Consider the following 22,924-nt stretch of genomic DNA (forward strand, 5'->3'; position numbering starts at 1 on the left):
GCTCCGATCGGTGCATGATTGCCACGTTTTGGACGGCCGAGATCGTAAGATCCGATCACATGATCGGAAGCTCCGATCTCCTGCATCTAGCCATGTGTTTCAATCTCCTTGACTCCTGTTTTTGGTTGAGATCGAAAGCTCCGTTCTCGGATCGGAAGCTCCTATCTCGGATCGGAAGCTCCGATCTTCCCGGTTGCTCCGAACTGTTTCTCATGCTTCCGAACTGGTTTTGGTCCTCCGGGACCCCTGGGACCTACCCCACCATTTTCGGACGTTCCAGATTTGATTTTCCACTTATTTTAACCAAATAAGGACTCCTTAAACATGTTTTGACACTTTTAAAATTATATGTCATTTTCTAACATGTTTAAAATCACTTATTCTTGTAAAATGGAACCGGGCTACTACAAGAACCATGTCTAGGCTTACCAACCGCTCAATGTACCCAATCATACGGACACCATGCTCATGAACCGAAGTTCCTTCTCACATTCGTGTAGTCATGAGTGTCTTTATAGTTGTGAACCTTTTAGCTCTTGTTTGTGCACCATACAACTCTTGTAGGTGCAGGTGAATGCTAGCAGCATTCACAGCCTCCTCAAATCGCTTTTGTAGTTCATTTGACATTGAAGCCAACATATAGCACTTTTCTTTAAGATCATGGTCCCACCACGTCTCAAGCTTCTTTAGCTCATCAGGGCTGATGTCTTTAGCTGCCTCTTTTGGAGGTGCTTTTGTTAGTACATATGTTAAATTCTCCGACGCGAGTACGATTTTTAGGTTTCTTAGCCAATCAGAGTAATTTGATCCAGTAAGTTTGTTGTTATCGAGGATAACAGATAGTGGATTGTGATGAGCCATATTCAAAATTTTTACTAAAATTAGAAACAGATAAAATGTTACTGGTTATTTAATCAATTTAATAAGACATAAAGTATGGTCTTTTATTTTATGAATTACCCTCCCACTGTTTTGACATTTTTACCACTTTTAATAAAAACGAGAAATCATATTTCCTCAGTGAGAACATGAAGTCCAACTGGCTAATTTTTTGATCCCTGAATAATATCAGCCGATCTCAATTTCCAAAGGTAGTTTCCAATTACATCCAATGTAATCTTCATGTTATTCGCCTCATGATTATATATGAGCCCAATAATATGACGCCTCATATAAATTTCATGTTAAACTGACCCATCAATGTCGAGTTACAGTGGACGGTCCCATAAGATCCCCCAATAATATGAGCCGAAGTTATGGGAGTTCGACCTAACTCACATCACATATGTCAGTGGAAGTCATAGCTTTTCGATGTCCAGGCCTTCCCAATAATATAAGCCAGACCTGAGCATGGGTAGCGTTCATCATGCAACCACCGTTGATGGAAGGCAGGAATCATTAAACAATTTAATTTTTCCTTTAACGGTCTTGATATAAATTTTGAATCATATTCAAAATAAGGGATTTTAATTTTGAAATTTATCTCATCTTTTGAAAATTTCAAAAACGTGCCATGTTTGTAGTATGTTTGTCGGATTCATGCAATTTTGTTATCGTATAACATACATACTGATTTACCATATATATCACATATATATAATAAATATTTAGGATGATCGATCACCGAGAACTATGTTGATCCTTGTTTTACCGAGACAAGGATCTAGGTCGTACCCTAGGTAATGCAGGTATGCAATGCAATCATATTACATTGTATCATTTATTTTACACATCTTCGGTCTTCAAACTTGATCATCATCTCCGGCCTTTGAGCTCCCACTAATTCTAATGTCGTACATTAAAATTTCATGGCACGTAAAGGGATACATCACAAGGGGTGAGAATCGAGCTATAGAACAAGCTCATTATACAATGATAATTCATTACTACAAAACCGAATGATAAATAAATCATAGCATTCACCTAGCACATTGGTCATGGCTCTCGATCATCCACGGAATAATAATATCATATATTATATAATCCATCAATTCATGTATCTTGTAATTTTATCACTAACCGCCACAATTATTAAATGAATTAACAAATTAAATAAACTTCTTTATTTAATTTCTAATTAATTCAATAATAATTGATTTTCTTGTAAAACATTTTTACTATAAATAATTAAAATCACATTTTAATTATTTATTTTATAAGAAAAATAAAAAACACATCGAGTTCGAAAATTTTTCAAAAAATATGAACTAGGTTGCCCAAAACATTTTCGAGCAGCCTGTCTCTATGCCCATATGTTCCCGAACACTTCGGACAACCTGCAATTCACAATTGCAAATTAAAGTTCATGAAAAGCAATTTGTGAACTACAAGACATATATATTATTATAATATATATATATGTATATATATAACCATTATATATATAATATATTATATAATATATATATAACATACATTGGTGTCGGCCATTATGGCCGACACTCTTAATATTATTATAATATATATATATATAACCATTATATATATATATATAATGAATTGTCCTAAAATCCCTAATACTTTTCCTAACTTTATTATAACTCCCTAGTCAAAAGATTCTTTACTATAACTTCCTAGGACCACCAAACTTGAATATTTTAATGTTTAATTCTTGTACTGGATTTATGCTGATCTATGCTTGAAATCTATAGGTTTTATGCTTAAAATTTAATGGTTTTATGCTTGAATCTGGAGATTTTGTGCTCATTTGCAGTATAAAGAATTATCCGCAAAATGGTATCAAAGCCTTAGGTTAATTATTCAGACGTAATATTATTCGTTAATTCATGCTTTTCTTTGTTGAGGAGAAGATTTCTACAAAAGATGACTTCAAACGAAGGTTTGAATCAAGAGGATTTTATTCATATGAAATCCTATAAACAAGTTAATCTATTCACAATAAATTACTTACAACAGGTTGTGATTAATGCTCTTAATTTTGAAAAAATAAAAAAAATGATTTCTAACTCTCAATTTTTAGAGATTACCCCAGATTCCTCTAAACTCTCCGGAGATCTTAGAGAAATTCAAAAGACGGTACAATATTAAAGCAATCAGCTGTATGAAATACCTCGGTAAATTGATGAAATCCTTAAGAAACAAGAAAAAATTCTTGGAACTCTAAAGGATCTTCAAAATAAAATCATAAATCTAAAACACAATTCGGGTTCTAGAAAAGGAAATACAAGAGGAAGATTACCACTCTCATTTGGTACCGAACCTTTGTTACATCAGAAAGGTAAAACCAAAATGGTTCAAAAACCTTTAACCAATGATGAAATGATGATTAATCTTATAAAAGCAGTATCAGAGAAAAACACTATCTGATGACTACTTTAGAAAGATTAAATCTCGAGGATCTACAAGATCTTGCGGATTCATTTGCGAATCTCAAAGTAGTAGATCTAAAAATGAATTCCCCTGAGGGTGAACAACCCATAGGGAATCCCCCAAGATATGTGGTTAAAACAGAAAAACCGCATAGTGAGTTTCAGGTTGGAGAAAATTCACATCCAGCAGGAACCAGATCAAGAAGGAGTAAAATCTCACTCCATCAAACTCCTTACGGAAAAACTATTTTAGATCCAATACATCCTTACGGGGTTATGTTAAACCTTGATGTTTTGGACTTAAAAAACAGAGAAGATCTTATAGATGATTGGACGTTAGCTATGAGAATAGCAGGGACATTAGATCTGAATAAAGAAGGATTCATTAAAATTCTAGAAATGAGTCTAATGGGATCTGTTAAGATTGCATGGGAGATGACTATGCCAGAAACTAAGGAATCAATCTTAGCAGGAGAATCCCTCAGCGAGATTGGAGAAAGAATGGCCACCCTATTTAAAGCACAATTCATAGGGGTAGATTATTTCAATAATCAAGATACAGAGAAAAAGAGAAGATATACTCAAGCTCTTTATAGCCTCGAGTTACATGATATCTGTTTAGTTGATGAATACATTATGTTATAGACTAAATACAGATGGAATTCGGGATTCGGGGAAAATATAGCTATTTAGCTATTTTTCGCAAAAATGCCAAGTCCCTGGAGAGAAATGTTGATCAAAGAATATGTTCCAGGTAATCTTGATACATTGGCAAGACATGCCTCCTTTTTGAAAGAAAAATTAGCAGAATGGTGCCATATGGCAGCATTACAGAAGAACTACAAAAAAATAAGGGGTATATATAAGCGTACACCTTTGTGTTATAGAGAAAATGATCTTTCAACGATCATTGGAAACAGATCACAGGAATTTAAAAGGAAGAAATTCAGAAATAATCCATATAATAAAAGAATGAAAAGTTCTTGGAAATCAAGAACATTTTGGTCCAAACAAAAGGCCAGATCCTATAGATCGGATAGAAGAAGTGGACCTACAAGAACATCCCCAACAACAGGCTCATCACAAAGCAGGGGAACAACACCATCAAGAAGAACTTTCAGAAGAACTCATACAAAAGCAAGTGAAAGTTTCAAGGATTGCAACTGCTGAACATGTGGAGCAAGAGGACATATATCTACAAATTGTCCAAAAAACGAGAAAAAAGGAGTTAAACTCTTTGAAGCAACACCAGATATGGATGATGCGGTTTTCTTCCAAGATCTAGTACAAGTATATCAATTTGAGGATATCCCCTCAGATGAAAGCATATACGAAGAAGAGATATTGTTTAGTCGAGAAGTTTCTGAGGATGAATCAGAATCAGAATCAGAGTAAAGAGGAAGTGTTTTGGCATGAAACACATGAAAGTTTGGCTGGGTTCTTTAGTCAAACCACGATATCTCATAATATGGTCCAAAGGATTATGAGAGGAAATCCAACATTACAAAAGTACCAAGGATTTTTGGCAGGACAAGTTGAAAGAGTCTTAGGAAACCTAGGGCTAAGACAAAGAAGACATAATTTGGTTTATAAGGTATCCAGAAGGGAAATGACGATCCCTATGGAATTAACCAGTAATCAAATTGAGATGCAATTAATTCCCTTTGAAGAAATTCGAGAGGAATTACAGAAATTAAAAGCAGAAGTAGCAAAGACAATGTTTTGGATTCATATTGGAGCAATCCAGATTATGATCAAAGCTAATTTTAAAGAGGGAATAGATTCACCCATAGATATTGTAGTCTACGATAAAATAATGGGGAATATACAAGATGTGGTTCTAGGAACTATCTCGGGAAATTTGTGTGCAGGAAAAATTGTAGGAGTTATTTATCCAAGAATAGCCTACAATTTAGCTGATAGAGATTTTAGTCGAGCCTTGACGTTGCATCAAAACTTCAAGAAAAAAAAGACTAATGAAGGAAGGTAATCGGCCATATTCTATTATATATCAAATTTGATATGCTCTTTTTAATACTCACCATTCTGAATTATTTATTAGAAATGAGTTCATTGAAATTCCAGAGATCTTTGGGAAAGTTGCTCAAGCAATATACCCGAAAAGAATCGAGTTTCCTTTAATTCAAGAAACAGACATTCAAATTCAAGATAGACCGGTTCTATACAGAGACCTTAAAATAGAACCCTGAAGGTTATCTTTCCAAGGAGACAGAATGACAAGCAAGAGATGCGACAAATCTCCTATTCAAGAAATTTCACCAGAAGAAAAAGAGTTTTCTATAATAGAAAAACTTAGATCTCCAGAAGGATGGAAAGAAGTGAAAATAGTATTCAAAATTACAAGTTATCGGAACCAGTTTCCTTGTAACTCGATTTACTATTTGGAACAACAGGAAAAAGAAACTTACCAAGGAGTGATAAATATTGGAGAATTGGAAGTTCAAATCTAGGGAATTCCAGGAAAAGAAATGGATCAGCTCATTCTTGGTCTAGAATTTCTGGAGGACCATAAATCATGGAAACGCCTTGAAAAGGGAATAGAGCTCATGGAAAAATAAAATACTTGGAGGATTCAATAAGAATTCTACAAAATGGAAAACCAAGAGAATTGGATAAGAGACAATCCCTTAATCAGATTCAAAAACTCTGTTCACAAACAGAGGAAGAAGCAACTGCTGAAATTAGTAAGTCATGAACATGATTTACTAAAACGCATTGAAGAAGTAAAAAGGTGTAACCATACTCTACCTTCTGAGGCCTTAAAAAAACTAAAGGTAAATAGTCTTAATCAGATTACTGAATTACAACACGGTTTGTTAAAAATGGCGGGGCCATTTAGTAATCCCTTTAAAAAATGACAACAAGTCTTTTCTCCATATACATTCCGATAGGGATGTTGTATGAACAATATAAGGCTGAGTACTTTGCAGCTTATATTGACTCGGGAGCAGGAATTTGTACAGCAAAAAGAGGAGTCTTCCCTGAAGAATGTGAAGAAGAATTGCCAAAAATTGCTGAACGAGATTTCTCTCGAAGAATTTTAATTTTTTGCAAAGGAATAAAACAAGCAGAGATCCTTATGCGAGGTGCAGGTCAAACACCTTGGTACAAGGTAAAAACACCACCAATCTATTTCCATGATACAGGAGCTGATATCCTGTTAGGAAATAACTTTTTGCAAATGTTTAAGAAGTACACACAAGACAATGAGTCAAGAAAACTTATGTTCACTATAATTTGTGATCATAAAATTATAGTTCAAAGACTCAAGGTTGCTTTTTATCGACAGTTGCCGATAATATTTCGCAGCCAGCGTGGTGATAAAGGACAACTTTTTCACCCGAAAATGAAAGATCCAAGAAGGTTTGGAGAAACCATGTTGAAAATAACAACAGAACAAGAACTCCAAACAGAGGATATGGAGCTTCTCAAGGTAACTTTAAATCACAGAGATATAGAGTTAGAAAATAAGGTATCCCTTGAAGATGTCAAAAAAAGACTCAAAGAAAGTTACAACGAGCATCCTTTAGCATGGTGGGATAGAAATCAACTCAAAGCCAGTCTTACTCTGAAGAAAGGCAAAGATATGAATTCGTCAGATATAAGCCTATCCCGATGAACATAACAGATCAAAAGGATATGAGAATGATTATCAAGGAACATTTGGACCTTGGTTTAATCAAAGAAGAAGTTTCACCATATAGCAGCCCAGGTTTTCTGGTTAGAAATCATGGTGAAATAAAAAGAGGGAAACCCAGGCTAGTTATTAACTACCAAGGTATTAATAAAATCCTGGAGTTTGATGGGTACTTCATACCAAGTAGAGAACACCTAATTAGCTTTGTACGAAATGCTAGAGTGTTCTCAAAATTTGATTGTAAGTTTGGATTTTACCAGATTCGAATGGAAGAAGGCAGTAAGAAATTCACAGCCTTCTCCACTTCACAAGGACACTATATTTGGGAAGTTATGCCTATGGGATTGGCTAATGCACCCCAGATATTTCAAAGAAAGATGGATAACCTTTTTAAAGATTATTTCAACTTTATGTTTGTTTATATTGATGATATCCTGATAGCATCAAAAAATATAGACGAACATGTTAAACACTTAGAGATTTTCTCTAAAATTTGTAAACAAGAAGGACTGGTCTTATCTGAAAAGAAAGCAGTCATAGCAACAAGGAAAATTGAATTCCTTGGTATTGAGATTGATGAAACTGGAATAATTCTGCAACCCCATATTGTGGAAAATGTAAAGAATTTTCCAGATAAACTCAAAGACGTAAAACAACTCCAGAGTTTCCTTGGAGTAGTTAATTTTGCAGGGATGTTCATTAACAACCTAGCAATGTACAGAAAGGTGTTCAGTCCTTTGTTAAAAAAAGATGCTAGGTTTATATGGACCGATGATCATACAAAAGGGGTAAACCACTTAAAAGAGATATGTAAGAATCTCCCAAAAATGGCTATACCCTTAGATGAAGATGATCTGGTATTATTTACGGATGCCAGTGACGATTGGTGGGCAGCAGTCCTTACCAAGATCACTCCAGATAGGGAAATACCATGCAGATACTGTAGCGGTCTTTTTTCAGAATCAGAGGCCATCAGATGGCATATCAACGAAAAGAAATTTTATGCAGTTAAAAGGGATTTTGAAAAATGGCCATTATTTTTACTTGCTAAAAAATTCACTCTGAAGGTTGATAACACCCAGGTAAAAGCTTTCTTAAGAAATAAAATTGAATCTAAACCTGAGAAAGCTAGTTTATTAAGATGACAAGCATTATGTCAAAATTATATTTTTGATATTGTTATTATTAAATCTCATGAAAATATTCTTGCAAATTTCTTAACAAGAGATGGAAGGCAGTGACGTGGATTCCATCATGAAAATGCAGAGGCATCTCAGAGAACACCTTGGGTTGCTTCAAACCGAGTTCAACCAGTTAGCCATTAATGCTGAAATGGCCGGTAGGTTACAACAAGCTGATCGGATCAAAGTATCTAATCGAATTATAGGATGTATGCAAGCTCAAACACAACTATGGGCTGCTATTCAAGGGACAATTGTGAAGGCTATAGAGAAACCACTGGTTTCTCATAAACAAGATATGATAAAACCATTGGTTTTACAAAAACAAGAAATACAACCACCGATTGGGAAACAAGATGTTGAGGAAGCTAAAACTCAAGAAACAAGTGCTAATCTATCATCAGATTTTGATGATCTAGATGAAGCAACAATTTATGAAGATTCCTCATCAAGTCAACCCTCCGCCTCTGGGGTAAAAGAGAAAGAGATCAATCTTAGGCCCAACACTGACAAGGGCAAATCTAAGATCTATACTAACCCAACTATTATTTCTTCATTTCAAGTTTATCAACAAAGGTGGGAGAAATTAAGTACAAGAAGTGAAATTAACCCTAACACTTGTAGGGTTGATGTGGCAGGAATATATCCAAGGGTTTGGCTAAAAAAACAATGTCAATCCTAAGGATGTAAAGCTCTGGTATGAATTTGGATCCTTGGCCTCAGTTTATACAATGTCACCAAGCTTCTCGGAGATATCATAGTTACCAAAATGGATTCAGGAAGCAGTCCAAGAAACATGGGCAAATAACGACCATTTGTCCAGAGGAGATGTGCTTGAGTTATACTTTTTCAGTGCAGCTCCGGAACCAACAGTGAAAGGATCACACGAACCCTGTCATTTCATCAAGCTAAGGAGACCTGATATAAATAGTCACAAATTTATCAAGGATCCTAAAACTGAAGAAATACCCTTAGCGTCCACTTTCGAGGAAAATGATATCATAACCAGAAGGGCATGGGGTATTTGGTTCTGTCTTAGTGAGATGGACAAAGTCAAGTTTCCATTTAAATTTTATCAGAATTCTGTGAATGGATCTTTTCTGTTAAACACAATGACAGAGAAAACTACAGCCTTTGCGGAAGAACTCTTTGAAAAAAAAAAAGAAATCTTTTGTCGAACAACAAGCTGCCGGGGAGTAAAGAAGCTCGCCGAAAATTTTGTAACATGGCTCATATTGGACGATGGTCAGAGAATATCTACTCAGAATGCCCATATGAAAAGGAGCCAGAATTTGGAAAAACCTTTAGACCCCGAACGGATCGAAAGGATTTTTCCGAGACAATCAAAGGTGGACAAGGACCACTGAAGATGCATTTTCATAGGGGCCTACTTCAAAAGCAAAAGATGCCCCGAAAACAATAAAACAAACATGTGAGGAGAATAAAGTCAAAAGAAAGTGGCAGACATGTGATTCATCCACTAGTAAAAGATGTCATCAATAATGGCATAAAGAGTACAAGACAGCTGCCTCCTCCACTAGTAAAAGATGTCATCAATAATGGCATAAAGAAATACAAGACAACTGTAAGATTCCCTGAAGTTTCTCGGTGAAACGAGTGGAACCTCTGCTATAAATACAAGCGTTCAAGGAAGCTGAAGATATCAATCATTCCCTTTAGTTTTCTTACAAATAAATTGTTGTAATATTTATATTTCAATTGTATTAATTTTTCTTTCATGTATTTCAAGAACAAATAGTAGCTAAACAAGTTGTCTTCTCCTTTTCAAAGGAGTTGATTTATGTAATAATATTATGTCTGAATAATTTCTTTGAAGCCTCTTGTTCTTTCATGCTCATGTTTTATAATTAAATTTATATATCATACGCCTTAAGGTAGAAAACAAATTAAGGCTGTGCTGGGTGTCGTTGAAGGAGCTTGTGCAGAAACCATCTGTTGCGACTGCGTGGTTGGAGTGTGAGGAGCACTTCGTAAAACTCGACAGGTATGACCCGACGATATTTTGGTCAAAAAGGTATTTAAATTTAATTCATCTTACGGAAGCATGTTGGACCCTAATTCGGAGTATATCGGCTGGAAACCTTGCGTAACTGATAGTCTTGCATGGTCGGGACTGGTTCGATAGGTTAACAATGCCACGTACAAAGGATTAGTTATTAAATAATATTTAATTCAAAAATGGGGACCACTAGGGAGTTGAAATAAAGAAAATTGTGGTTAGGGAGTTAAGATAAAGTTTGAAGGGTTGGTAGGAATTTTTAAATCATTTACCCATATATATATATATATTATATATCCATATATATCGCATATATATATGTATATATATATATATATAATTTGAAAAATAATAATACTAATGTGATGCGATTTTGTGAATATTCTTATATGGTTAGAAATTAAAATTACTCAACATAAAATAAACCATACGATATAGAGAACCCGGCTCTGATACCACTGTTGGGATACCGGATCTCTCGTGCCCAAGATGCAGCGAAAGTTTAAAAAATTTTATTTTGACATTCAAAATAATCTTGAACACTTGTATGGTTTAAAAATAACATTCATAGGGAGTATATGAAATTATACCTATCAATCTTAAAAAATTGACGATGGCTCCAACTATTTCGAAACAATTTCGAAAATAGCTCTTGTTGTAAATCCCTACAAACGATCAACTGGATTATATTCTTTCTTTAATCTCCGAATCAGGTCCACGACCGGATTTCCTGTTCCTCTTCTAATTTTCACTTAAAAAGAAAAAGAATTTTAACATTGAAAAATTAACAAAAGAAGACTGGTCGTGAGAAGAACTGCGAGCAGAGAAGAAAACTTTTTCCTTCGTTCTGCTTTTTTCTGAGAGCATTGAATTAATACTATCATTTCCCTCAATCAATTTAAGTAATTGATTGAGGGAAATTGAATATTTTTTTTAATTTATAATAATATAATATATATATATTATATATATATATATAAATATATTATTATAAACATAAGGTCCCACAATCATAAATATATATTATATATATCCATATATGTATATCGTATATATATATATCTATATATATATGCATTTATATATATTGTATGAGTCCTTTAAAATCCAAGTCCAACTTGAAAAAATTAATTAAAACCTTTTTAATTAATATTGCTCTCAAAATTTCTATAAGCTCTTATAAACCATTTATAAGCTTATCTATCGATCCAGTCAAATTTGTTTATCATAAATTCAACTTTTTGAATTTATTATTTCAACGGAAACAAGAAAACCAGTACTTGTGTAACCCTCAATGGTTCAGGGATACAGCTAGCTGTGGGTTCACAACCTTTTGTGATTCAGGAAATATTCCTTATATGGGCTTACCTTTTAGCCCCATTTTTGTCAGAACTCATTTCTGATTTAACCCATCGAATCATGGTAAGAGCGTTAAGTAGCACCGCCCTATGATTCCCTAGGTATCACTGATAGTTCCTGCAAGAACCAGTCGATTATGGTTAACGTACAGTACATTCCATTCATCTCATATATCCTGATCGAATCAGCAATCATTGGTATATCGAGAGTTGCCTTTGATTCGATAACTATATTATATCTTCTTGGATAATGCATAGTGATATCGTATATGCAACTAGAGAAACCATTTCCCTAAAACATATATCATGATCTGGCCAAAGACTGAATACACTATCATTTCCTCATATCATATAGTATATCCACATTTCATAAATGTGCGGTGAATTTCCGACTACAACCACTGACTCTCATGTATGTCATAGCTACACCTAACCATGTCACTGTGGTGCTATCCTGGAGCCATTAAACTGATCAAAGTGCAGTATTAGTACACAGAGCCTAGTGTTGTCTCGGGTCATAAGGACTAATGGTGTACAACCATAATCAGGACTTCATCCACTCGAAAACTGATAACCACTTGGAAAGTCCTACGAGGGTTGTTCAATGATCACATCCTATGTGTCACCATCTATATGCTTCGGACATCCTATGTCCATTACCAATGAAACATGGTACTTCACATCACAGATGATAGTCTCAATCTCAAGCGACCCTTATCCTTATTTTGGGCGGCTTAATCGACTATGAACTATGTTTAGAATATACAGTGGAATAAAGATGTGTTTCATGACTATCATCCAATGATATCTCATCTTTCATGCACTATATTATATTCAAGGTCTTTATCAATGCAACTTGCATGGGTATAGAGATAAATATTGCCATACATAATATAAATTGTATTAAATAAAGATTGTTTATACATAGAGTCAATAATGTCCTGCCAAAAGTTGGTCTTATGGGCACCTACTCTAACACATACATCATAATAGATTTGTATACTCGTGTTTATCGTATTGAGCGTAGTCGCTCACGTCCAGTGTTTTGTTTCTTAGACACCCTATTCGACGGGGCTGGTCTTAGGTTAAGCGACGTTGTTGGATCGAGACAGAGTTGAGAGCTGGTGTTGTGGATGCAGTGAGTTTCCATTAGTTCAGTAATGTTGTTAGTGGTTATTCGATATGGTTGTTTAAATAGTTTATTACCTTTGGTTTTAGTCACCGATTGTATACCGTCGATTTGGTTTGTAATCCCAGATTTAGTTTTTGTTGTTTAATCTATTGCTTAAGTTATCTTGATTACATGCTTATTAAGGTTATTAGTAGGTGATCTGGGTAGAGTCACTACATAGACGTCAAAGATGGTAGTATAGGAAATTGTGTAAGTTAAAACAATATCATTCTTATTTATTTGTAATTAAATGTTATCACATTAGGTCCAATGCTATGCTAAGAGCGCTATACGTTTTTTGTTGAGAAAACATATAATTTTAATTTTTTAATCTTTTTAAAATTGGATATACAAAATCAAGTTGGAGAGAAAACATATAATTTTGTAACTTGACTGCTTTCAACAAATCGTTACTTGTTAAACAATTTTGGAGAATTATTCAATCACCCAACTCTTTGATGGCTCGAGTTTTAAAGGGAGGTATTTTAGAAACAAAGACATCATGGCAATAGAGTTGGGTTACAATCCATTGTGTATCTGCCGATCATTGTCGTGGAGTCTTGACTTTCTTATGAAAGGGTTATGCTGACGAGTAAGGGATGAAAAAAATATTTCATCTAAAACTGATCCTTGGATTCCAGGATTACACAAGTAAAAAAGCAGTTGGAATCATCTTCCGAATTTTGGAATTAAATTGGATAATATCTTTTTAAACTCGGGCGATTGGGACGAGAATTATATTCGACGGGCTTTTCCAATACATGAAGCAGAAGTTGTATTAAACATTTCATTAAACAGGAGGGGTGGGGAAGATATTAGATTTTGGACGGATAATAAGAATGGAAAATACTTGGTGAAAAGCGACTATCATTTGGAAGCAAACAACTTAGCTCCAAACCCCTTCCAATCTGAACAGTCGACTCATTCATGGTGGACTTCAATCTAGAAACTCCAGTTATTGCCTAAAGTTTTAATATTTTTGTGGAGAGCGGTGATGGAATTTATTCTTACTTCGGTGAATCTACTCAATCATCATGTTCCGACTTATGGTACGTGTTACTTGTGCAATTTTCATTATGCTTCAACAAGTCATTTTGTTCTGTTTTGCCCAATAGTTTGATATATCTGGAAAAATTATTTATTCTGGGATTATCTGAAAATGCATAAGAATGCGTCTTTTTTTATTGCGCCTATTATATATGGAAGAGGGTGAAACAAGAAGAGTTTGAGTTGTTTGTTATATTTGTCTTGGGCTATCTGGATTGAAGTATGTAAGATAACTCATGATGCGGTGGGGCAAAGAATGAAATTAAAGGTGGATTTGGCTTATGAGTATTTGGAAAATTATCTCTTGGAGACCTCCTGATTATTTGAATTTGAGATTGGATGCAGATATGGGTTGGGATCCGAATAAAAAACAGATTTATTGTTGGGGCTGTTGTGAAGAATGACCGGGGGGAGTTCGAGGAGCGATATCTTGGTGTATTCGTTATCAAGGTTCTATTAAAGAAGCAGAGCTAATGGCTATACGATATGGTATGGATCTATGTTTGAGTCAGGGGTTATCTAATGTTTGTATTTTTTCGGACTCCAAGGAAGCGGAGTTGGAAATGTTGAATGAATTGTGAATTGGGCTTGAAAGGGCTTGAAAGGCTTTTGAAATGATTGTCCCAATGTGTTGAATAAATTCAAATTTTGTGAATAAATTGGAGGAAAAAATTGTTTTGGTTTGTACCACATTGGAACAATTCCAATGTGTTTGACTCTTTAAATAACCCAAATTTGGTTTATGAGATTGAGCCCTTAGGGCACCGGATATTTTGTAAAGGAACAAGACGATAATCGATGCAACAAACACACACACGCGGTCGGCTCAGCTCGGCGCGGTGAGGCGAGGCGAGGTCTTATGATCAATTATTCTTTTTGGATAAAATTTGGTTAAAGAGAAAAAAAATAATATTTATTATTTTTTTAAGTGCGCCCGATCGGTGGAAATTTGCCGACCGAGCGCAGCCCTCACCTTGCGAGACAGTGGGCTTCAGAAAATTTGGGCGCTCGGTCGGCCAAATTATACCGACCGAGCGCACCCTTATTTTTCCGAGGCAGTGAGTGTGGCCAAAGTAGAGCGCTCGATCGGTTAAAAATTACCGACCGGGCGCGCCCTTTACAGTTGATAAGTGCATTTTGTGCACGTAATTTGCATATGGTTTTACTTGACTTTTGATATTTATTGGTAGATATTACGTGAAATTGTTGTTGTTTTTGTGTTTGTAGGTAGTTATGGACCTTGATGAGTATTTAAAGGATTTAAGCCTAAAAGATGAAAATTAAAGGAAGAATCAAGAGCTGAAAAAGAGAAGAAAAAGGCAAAAATCGAGGTCAAGGCGCGCCCGCGCCAACTGATGGGGCGCCCGCGCTGTTATTGAAGAATTAGGCAGAAAAGTCGAGCTGAAGGCGCGCCCGCGCTGACCATCCGTGCACCCGCGCTGTTGAAGAAGATTCTGAAGAGTGTTTTGCGAGTCTAAGGCGCGCCCGCCCTGTTCCCTGCGCGCCCGCGCCGTCGTCTGTGAGAAAATAAAGAGTCCGACTGTTTATGGAAACTTTGGGGATATTTTTGGTATTATGTTTGGATGATTGTTAGGTCATATTTAAGGGATTTTTCTGAGTAATTAAGCTATCTATCAGCTGTCAATACACACAATATTCTTGAGAGCACTTTTGTGAGTTTTTGGGATCAAGAATTGAAGATTGCTTGGAACGAAGACGAAGATTTTCAACCGGACACGGAAGAAAGACTACGGCTTTGCTACTTCTTTTTATTTTCTTTTGATTGTTGAATTATGATTGAGATATTAAACATGATTTGGTTTTTATTGAATTTGAGCATGAACTAAACTTTTCTAGTCTAGAGGTTGACGTAGCTTGGTTGAGACATATTCATGAATATTTGATTTTAATGCATTGAATTTCTATAGATTAATTGTGTTTCTAGAATTTAATGTCTTCTTAATTTACTGGCCATAAATTGAGTTGTTATATTTACTTAGAATCGTTGCTCGGGAGAAGGTATTTTGAGTAGAATCATTAGGAACTACACTATTAATTGTTTATATAGCTCGGGAGAGTGTATAGCTTTAATAGAACCTTTAATGAACATCGTTTTACACATATCACTACATCTAGATTTTTAATAGGGATATTAAAATTGAACTGTAGTTGATACACTCTATTTGTTGGAGAACGGCGATCAGATCAATCAGAATTGATACCCGGTGCAGCGGAAGTTTTAAAAATTTTATATGGAACGATTCCATAATGGGTATCAAAACTTTACGATTAAATTGTGTGTGTAAAAATTAAATAACAATTATAAATTTTTACCTCCAATCTCGAATCGAGATTATGGACACCAACAGATTACTCTGCTCTTGTTGTATCTCCCAGTAACTGATGGACGAACTGTTCTTCAATCAGGTCCACGAACAGAGATTTAATCCATCTGATAGATTGCACTAGAAAATCTATCAGAAGTTTCTACGAAGAGAATTAACGAATTTGATCCGTTAAACCAGACTGTAATTCAAAATTCACAGGCTGGATTTTTCCCGAGCAGAGGGGAGGGGGGCGGCCACTATTTGAGAGAAAACTAGGGTTTTTCGAAAATTATGACCTGTGTTATGTAATTTTTGTACTGCAATAACTTATTTATAATGTGGGCTGCTAACAGCTTAGGGCCCATTAGTCATAAGTTCAAGCCTGACAAGCAAAGCCCGCATGTTCAGAAATTAATATAAAATTCATCGTGACTCTGATTGATAAACCGATTTTACCAATGTTCACAGAAACCATTTCTGCACCTTTTAAAGTCAAGATAAATTTTTTTGAATCCGAATTCAGTGATTTCCAAAAATGCCCATCCCTATGTCATTTTAGGAAATCTTACTCCTCTACTCTTAAATAAGAAGTCCAACTTCTTTGTTCATTAAATTTAACTCTTTAAATTTAACTATCTCAACGGGGATTAAAAATTCATTACTCTGTGTGACCCTTAATGGTTCAGGGATACAGCTAGCCGTGGGCTCACAACTCCTTGTGACTCGGAACAACAATTTTCGACTTGCCCATCGAATCATGGTAAGAGCGCCTAGCAACATCGCCCCATGATTCCCTAGGTATCACTGATAGTGCCTACAAGAACCAATAGATTTTGGTTAGCGTACAGTACGGTCCCTTCATCCATATATCCCGATCGAATCAACAACCATTGGTAAATCGAGAGTCGTTCTAGATTCGATAACTATGCAACGCATCTTGAAGATCAAATAGTGACATCGCATGTGATACTAAGAAACCATTTCTTAAAACACATCATGTACTCTGGCGAGAGATTCGTCACACTAATATCTCCTCAGATTGCATAGGATATCCACACTCGCAAGTATGTGGTGAATCCTTGACAACAAAGCATCGACTCCTATATGTGTTGTAACTGTACCCAATCCCGACACCTGATGACCCCAATAGAGTCGGTAAACGAGTCAAAGCACAGTACTAGCATATAGAGTCTCAATGATGTTTCAAGTAGTAAGGACTAATGTTGTACAACCAAAACCGCAGACTTTATCCACTCGATAAGTGATAACCACTTGGAAAGTCCAGATAGGGTAGTTCGATCATTCATCGTATGAATATCCATTTGCATGCTTTGAACATCTCTATGTTCCCTACCAATGAAACGTGGTACTCGGTATCGCAAATGCTAGTCTTAATCTCGAGCGATCCTTATCCTTATTTACGGACGGCTCAATCGACTAGGAACGATTTAGAATATACAGTGACTATAAGATGTGTTTCATGATAGACATCCCCATGTTCTACCACATCTTACATACACTATAGTATATTCAAGGTCTTTATCAAAACAACAATAGTATATCACAATATAACAATATGAAGAAAGATAAAGTTATTGCCATTAATAAAAGTGTAAATTATATTAAACAAAAGATTGTTTATACAAAGAGTCATCAAAGCCCTTAGCCACAAGTTGGCTCACCGGGCACCCACTCTTTCAATCTCTCACTTGCCCTAAAGCCAACTAGTCATACTACGTAGACCCATTGCTTCGCGATGTTTGTCAAATAATGGTCCTGGCAAGGGCTTAGTAAGTGGAACAGCGATATTGTCTGCAGAGGCCACTCTTTCGACAGTGATGTCTCCTCTTTCCACAATCTCCCGGATGATGTGGTATTTCCTCAGTACGTGTTTGGATCTTTGATGAGACCTTGGTTCCTTTGCCTGAGCAATGGCACCCGTGTTGTCACAGTACACCGGGACTGGACCAACAACTTCCAGAATAACGCCCAACTCTTGGACGAAATTCCTCATCCAAACGGCCTCTTTAGCAGCAGCTGATGCTGCAATGTATTCTGCCTCAGTGGTGGAATCCACTGTGGTGTCCTGCTTGGAACTCTTCCAAGAGACAGCACCGCCATTGAGCATGAACACAAATCCAGAGGTTGACTTCGAGTCATCCACGTCACTTTGGAAGCTAGAGTCGGTATAGCCTTCCAATTTTAGTTCTCTTCCTCCATATACCATGAACATATTCTTAGTCCTTCGTAAGTACTTAAGAATGTCCTTCACGGCTTTCCAATGCATTTGACCGGGATTAGCTTGATATCTGCTCGTGACACTCAAAGCAAATGCTACATCCGGTCTGGTAGATATCATCCCATACATGATACTACCTATGGCTGACGCATATGGTACATGTGTCATTTTCTCAATCTCTTCATCAGTCTTGGGACATATAGACTTGGATAGAGAAACTCCATGACACATGGGTAGATGTCCTCTCTTGGACCCATCCATTGAAAATCGTTTCAATATGGTGTCGATGTAGGTTGTTTGAGTGAGTCCTATCATTTTCTTAGATCTATCTCTATAGATCTGTATCCCTAGAATATAGGATGCCTCACCCAAATCGTTCATCGAGAATCTACCTGATAACCATATCTTTGTTGACTGCAACATCCCTACATCATTCCCAATGAGTAGGATGTCATCAACATAAAGTACTAAGAATGTCACAGCATCCTTAACTACTTTCTTGTACACGCATGGTTCCTTCGGGTTCTTGATGAAACCAAAATCCTTTATTGTTTCATCAAATTTCTGGTTCCAACTTCTTGATGCTTGTTTTAGACCATAGATTGATCTCTGAAGCTTGCATACCTTATGCTCGCTTCCCATGGATGTGTATCCCTCAGGCTGCGTCATATAGATCTCTTCCTTAATGTTTCCATTAAGAAATGCAGTCTTCACATCCATTTGCCATATCTCATAGTCATACCAAGCAGCTATGGCAATAAGGATTCTTATGGACTTGAACATTGCAACTGGTGAAAAGGTTTCATCATAGTCAACTCCTTGTCTTTGAGTATAACCTTTCGCCACCAATCGCGCCTTGTAGGTCAATACCTTACCATCAGGCCCAAGCTTTCTCTTGTAGATCCATTTACACCCTATTGGAACAATTCCATCGGGAGGATCTACTAAAGACCAAACTTGGTTTGTATGCATCGAATCTATTTCAGACTGCATAGCTTCAAGCCATAAATTTGAATCCGCATCAGAAATTGCTTCTTTGAAGTTTCTTGGATCACATCCAACATCGGGTTCATCTTGATCCCCTTCAAGAAGAAGACCATATCGAATAGGAGGTTTAGAAGTCCTCTCAGATCTTCTAAGTATAGGCGTGTCCATCAATGGTTCCTGAGGTGTAGGATCATTATTTTGTATTTCGGGTTCTTCTCGAATTTCTTCGAATTCCATCATCTCGCCTTTCTTATCCAATAAGAACTCCTTCTCCAAGAAGGTGGCATTCCTTGAAACAAACACCTTTGTTTCAGTAGGATGATAGAAATAATATCCGATTGAATTCTTCGGATACCCTACAAAATAACATAAGGTGGATCGACTATCCAACTTATCTCCCACTGTCTGCTTCACGTAAGCAGGACATCCCCAAATCCTCAAGTACGAATACTTAGGAGCTTTGTCATTCCATAACTCGTATGGTGTTTTGTCCACTGCTTTGGTGTGGACGTTGTTCAACAACACTACCGCTGTTTCAAGCGCATAGCCCCAAAACGAAGGTGGAAGCTCAGTGAAGCTCATCATGGATCGAACCATGTCCAACAAAGTTCGATTACGACGCTCAGATACACCATTCAGCTGTGGTGTCATAGGAGGAGTCCACTGAGAGAGAATCCCATTCTCTTTCAGATAGTCCAAAAACTCGGTACTTAAGTATTCTCCACCTCGATCCGATCGAAGTGCTTTAATACTTTTACCTAACTTGTTTTCTACTTCAGCCTTGAATTCTTTGAACTTTTCAAATGCTTCAGACTTATATTTCATTAAATATAAATACCCATACCTTGAATAATCATCAGTAAAGATAATGAAGTAGGTGTGTCCATATTGAGTACCAATTCTAAATGGACCACAAACGTCTGTATGGATCAAATCCAACAGATTTTGACTACGCTCAGGTTTTCCCTTAAAAGGAGATTTAGTCATTTTTCCTTTCAGGCAGGATTCACAAGTAGGTAGAGAGTTAATATCAGACATATCAAACATGCCCTCTCCCACTAGCTTGTTCATCCTCCTTGAGGAAATATGACCTAGCCTAGCATGCCAAAGGTTTGCCGGGTTTTGACTATCGATTTTCCTTTTGTTTGTTGTTGCCGGTTTATCAACATAATTTATTGGAACGTCTTTTAATTTTAAGTTATATAGATCGTTTTCAAGTTGTCCATTTCCAATCAAACATTCATTCTTGTAAATATTGCAAATCCCATTCACAAAATTGCAAGAATAACCATCTCTATCTAGCATAGAAACAGAAATAATGTTTTTAATCAAATCTGGAACAAATAAAACATCTCTCAAAAGTAACTTAAAACCGTTCTGCAAATTTAAATAAACATCTCCCACAGCTTTAGCTTCAACTCTGGAACCATTTCCGAGCCTCAGCTGGGTCTCACCCATTCTAAGCCTGCGACTTCTTGTCATCACCTGCAAATCATTGCAAATGTGAGATCCACATCCGGTATCCAATATCCAAGAAGTAGTATTAAGTGAAACATTTATTTCAATATAGAACATACCCTTCGCAGTTCGCAACTGCTCTAGATATTCCTTGCAGTTACGTTTCCAATGACCGGGCTTCTTGCAGTAATGGCAAACATCCTTGGACTTTTTCATGTTTGAAGCCTTTGTCTTGTACTTCTTCTCGGGTTCGGTTTTCTTGGGTGGGGTAGAACGTTTCTTACCCTTTGTACTTGGCCCCTTCTTAGAAGAAGAAGAGGAGCCCACCAAGAAAGCCGGTTTATCCTTCTTTAAAGTGGATTCATATGTTACAAGCATATTGACCATCTCTTCAAGGGAGGCCTCTATCTTGTTCATATTGAAATTCACCACAAATCCGTCAAACGAAGAAGGAAGAGATAGAAGTAATAAATCCACGTTGAGTTCATGCTCCAACACCAAATCAAGCGTTACCAACTTCTGTATGAGCCAAATCACTCGTACCCCATGATCACGGACCGAAGTCCCTTCACGCATGCGACACGTCATTAGCTCTTTTACAGTAGCGAACCTTTCAGCTCTCGATTGAGCCCCAAAAAGTTCCTTGAGTTGTACGTGAATGTCAGCAGCATTCACGGTATCCTCAAATCGCCTCTGGAGTTCATCAGACATCGAGGCTTGCATATAGCATTTGGCCTTGATATCATGGTCCCACCATGTATCAAGTTTGGCCAACTCTTCCGGACTTACATCAGCTGGTGCTTCCTTCGGAGGAGATTTTTCTAACACGTAGAGCATCTTCTCCGAGGTCAAGACAATCTTCAACTTACGGAACCATTCCGTATAGTTTGCGCCAGTCAATTTATTTTGTTCGAGGATAGAGAAAAGTGGATTACGCGAATTCATCTTTATGAAATACTGAAAAGAAACAGACAAATATCAGTGATTGTTTAATTAATTTACTAAGACATAAAATAGGCGAAATTTATTTTATGAATCTCACTCCCACTATTTTAACGATTTCACTACCCTCTAGTGAAAACGGGAAACTGTTTTCCTTAGTGAGAACATGGAGTCCAATTGACAAACTATGGTCCCGAATAATATCAGCCAGCCAAAATTTTCAAAAGGTAGAGCCCAATTGCTTCCAAAGCAACCTCCACGTTTTTACCTCATGTCCAATAAGGGCCCAATAATATGGCGCCGTTTATTGTGACATGTCAAGATGACTCATCAATATTAAGTTGTGATGGACGGTCGCCATGTGGATCCCCCAATAATATGAGCCGATCCCATGGGAGTTCCACCCAACTTACAACATGTGTCGATCCAATATACAGCTTTCCGACGAACGGGCCCCCCCAATAATATGAGTCGGACCGTATCCGCGGGTAGCATCTCATACATTGATCGTTGATGGAAGGTAGGAACATTTAAACAATTTTAAATTTCCTTTATTTATCTTGATATCAATTTTAAATCATATTTAAAATGAGGGATTTTAATTTTGAAAATTTGTCTCATCATTTTAAAATTTGTATGCTTGCCGGATTCACACAATTTTGTCTAAAACATGCATACAACGATAATATCATATATTATATAGGATGATCGATTCCATTTCTAATCGACCCGTGGTTGCCAATCACGAGTCTTAGTCCAATCCTAGGTAATATGCAGTATGCAATGCAATCCTATTACATTGAGCTTCCAATTTACATTTCTTCTGTCTTTATTGTCTGCTGGGCCCACCTCTATCTTCAAATCTTCATCTCCCACTAAGTCTAATGTATTTACAATAAATAACCATGACAAGTAGGGGATACATTTCAAGGGGTGGGAACGGGCCATAAACCAGGCCCACTTTTATTACATATGACAATTCATATTGGGCCATAAACCAGGCCCATTAATAAATCCAACAACAATAAAAACAAATGTAAATTCCTAACATACACCTACAAAATTGGTCATGGCAATCGATCATCCTTATCCAATAACATTTAATTCAAAATTAATTTATTGGATAACATGCAATGGCAATTTAAATTAAAAGGGTAAAATCATATTCCATATATAAAATCTTATTTTACATACAAAATCATATTTT

The 22,924-nt window shown here is 36.4% G+C and overlaps 1 protein-coding gene across 1 annotated transcript; it reads right to left on the minus strand.

The window, feature by feature from the left end:
• Positions 1-486: 486 nt before the first annotated feature.
• LOC140861701 (uncharacterized) lies at positions 487-861 on the minus strand. The gene has a single exon (XM_073264718.1). The coding sequence runs from the start codon at positions 859-861 to the stop codon at positions 487-489; it is 375 nt and encodes a 124-aa protein (XP_073120819.1).
• Between the last annotated feature and the right edge of the window lie 22,063 nt (positions 862-22,924).

Source organism: Henckelia pumila, chromosome 4 (assembly GCF_033568475.1).
Source record: "Henckelia pumila isolate YLH828 chromosome 4, ASM3356847v2, whole genome shotgun sequence".
NCBI classification, from domain to species: Eukaryota; Viridiplantae; Streptophyta; class Magnoliopsida; order Lamiales; family Gesneriaceae; genus Henckelia; species Henckelia pumila.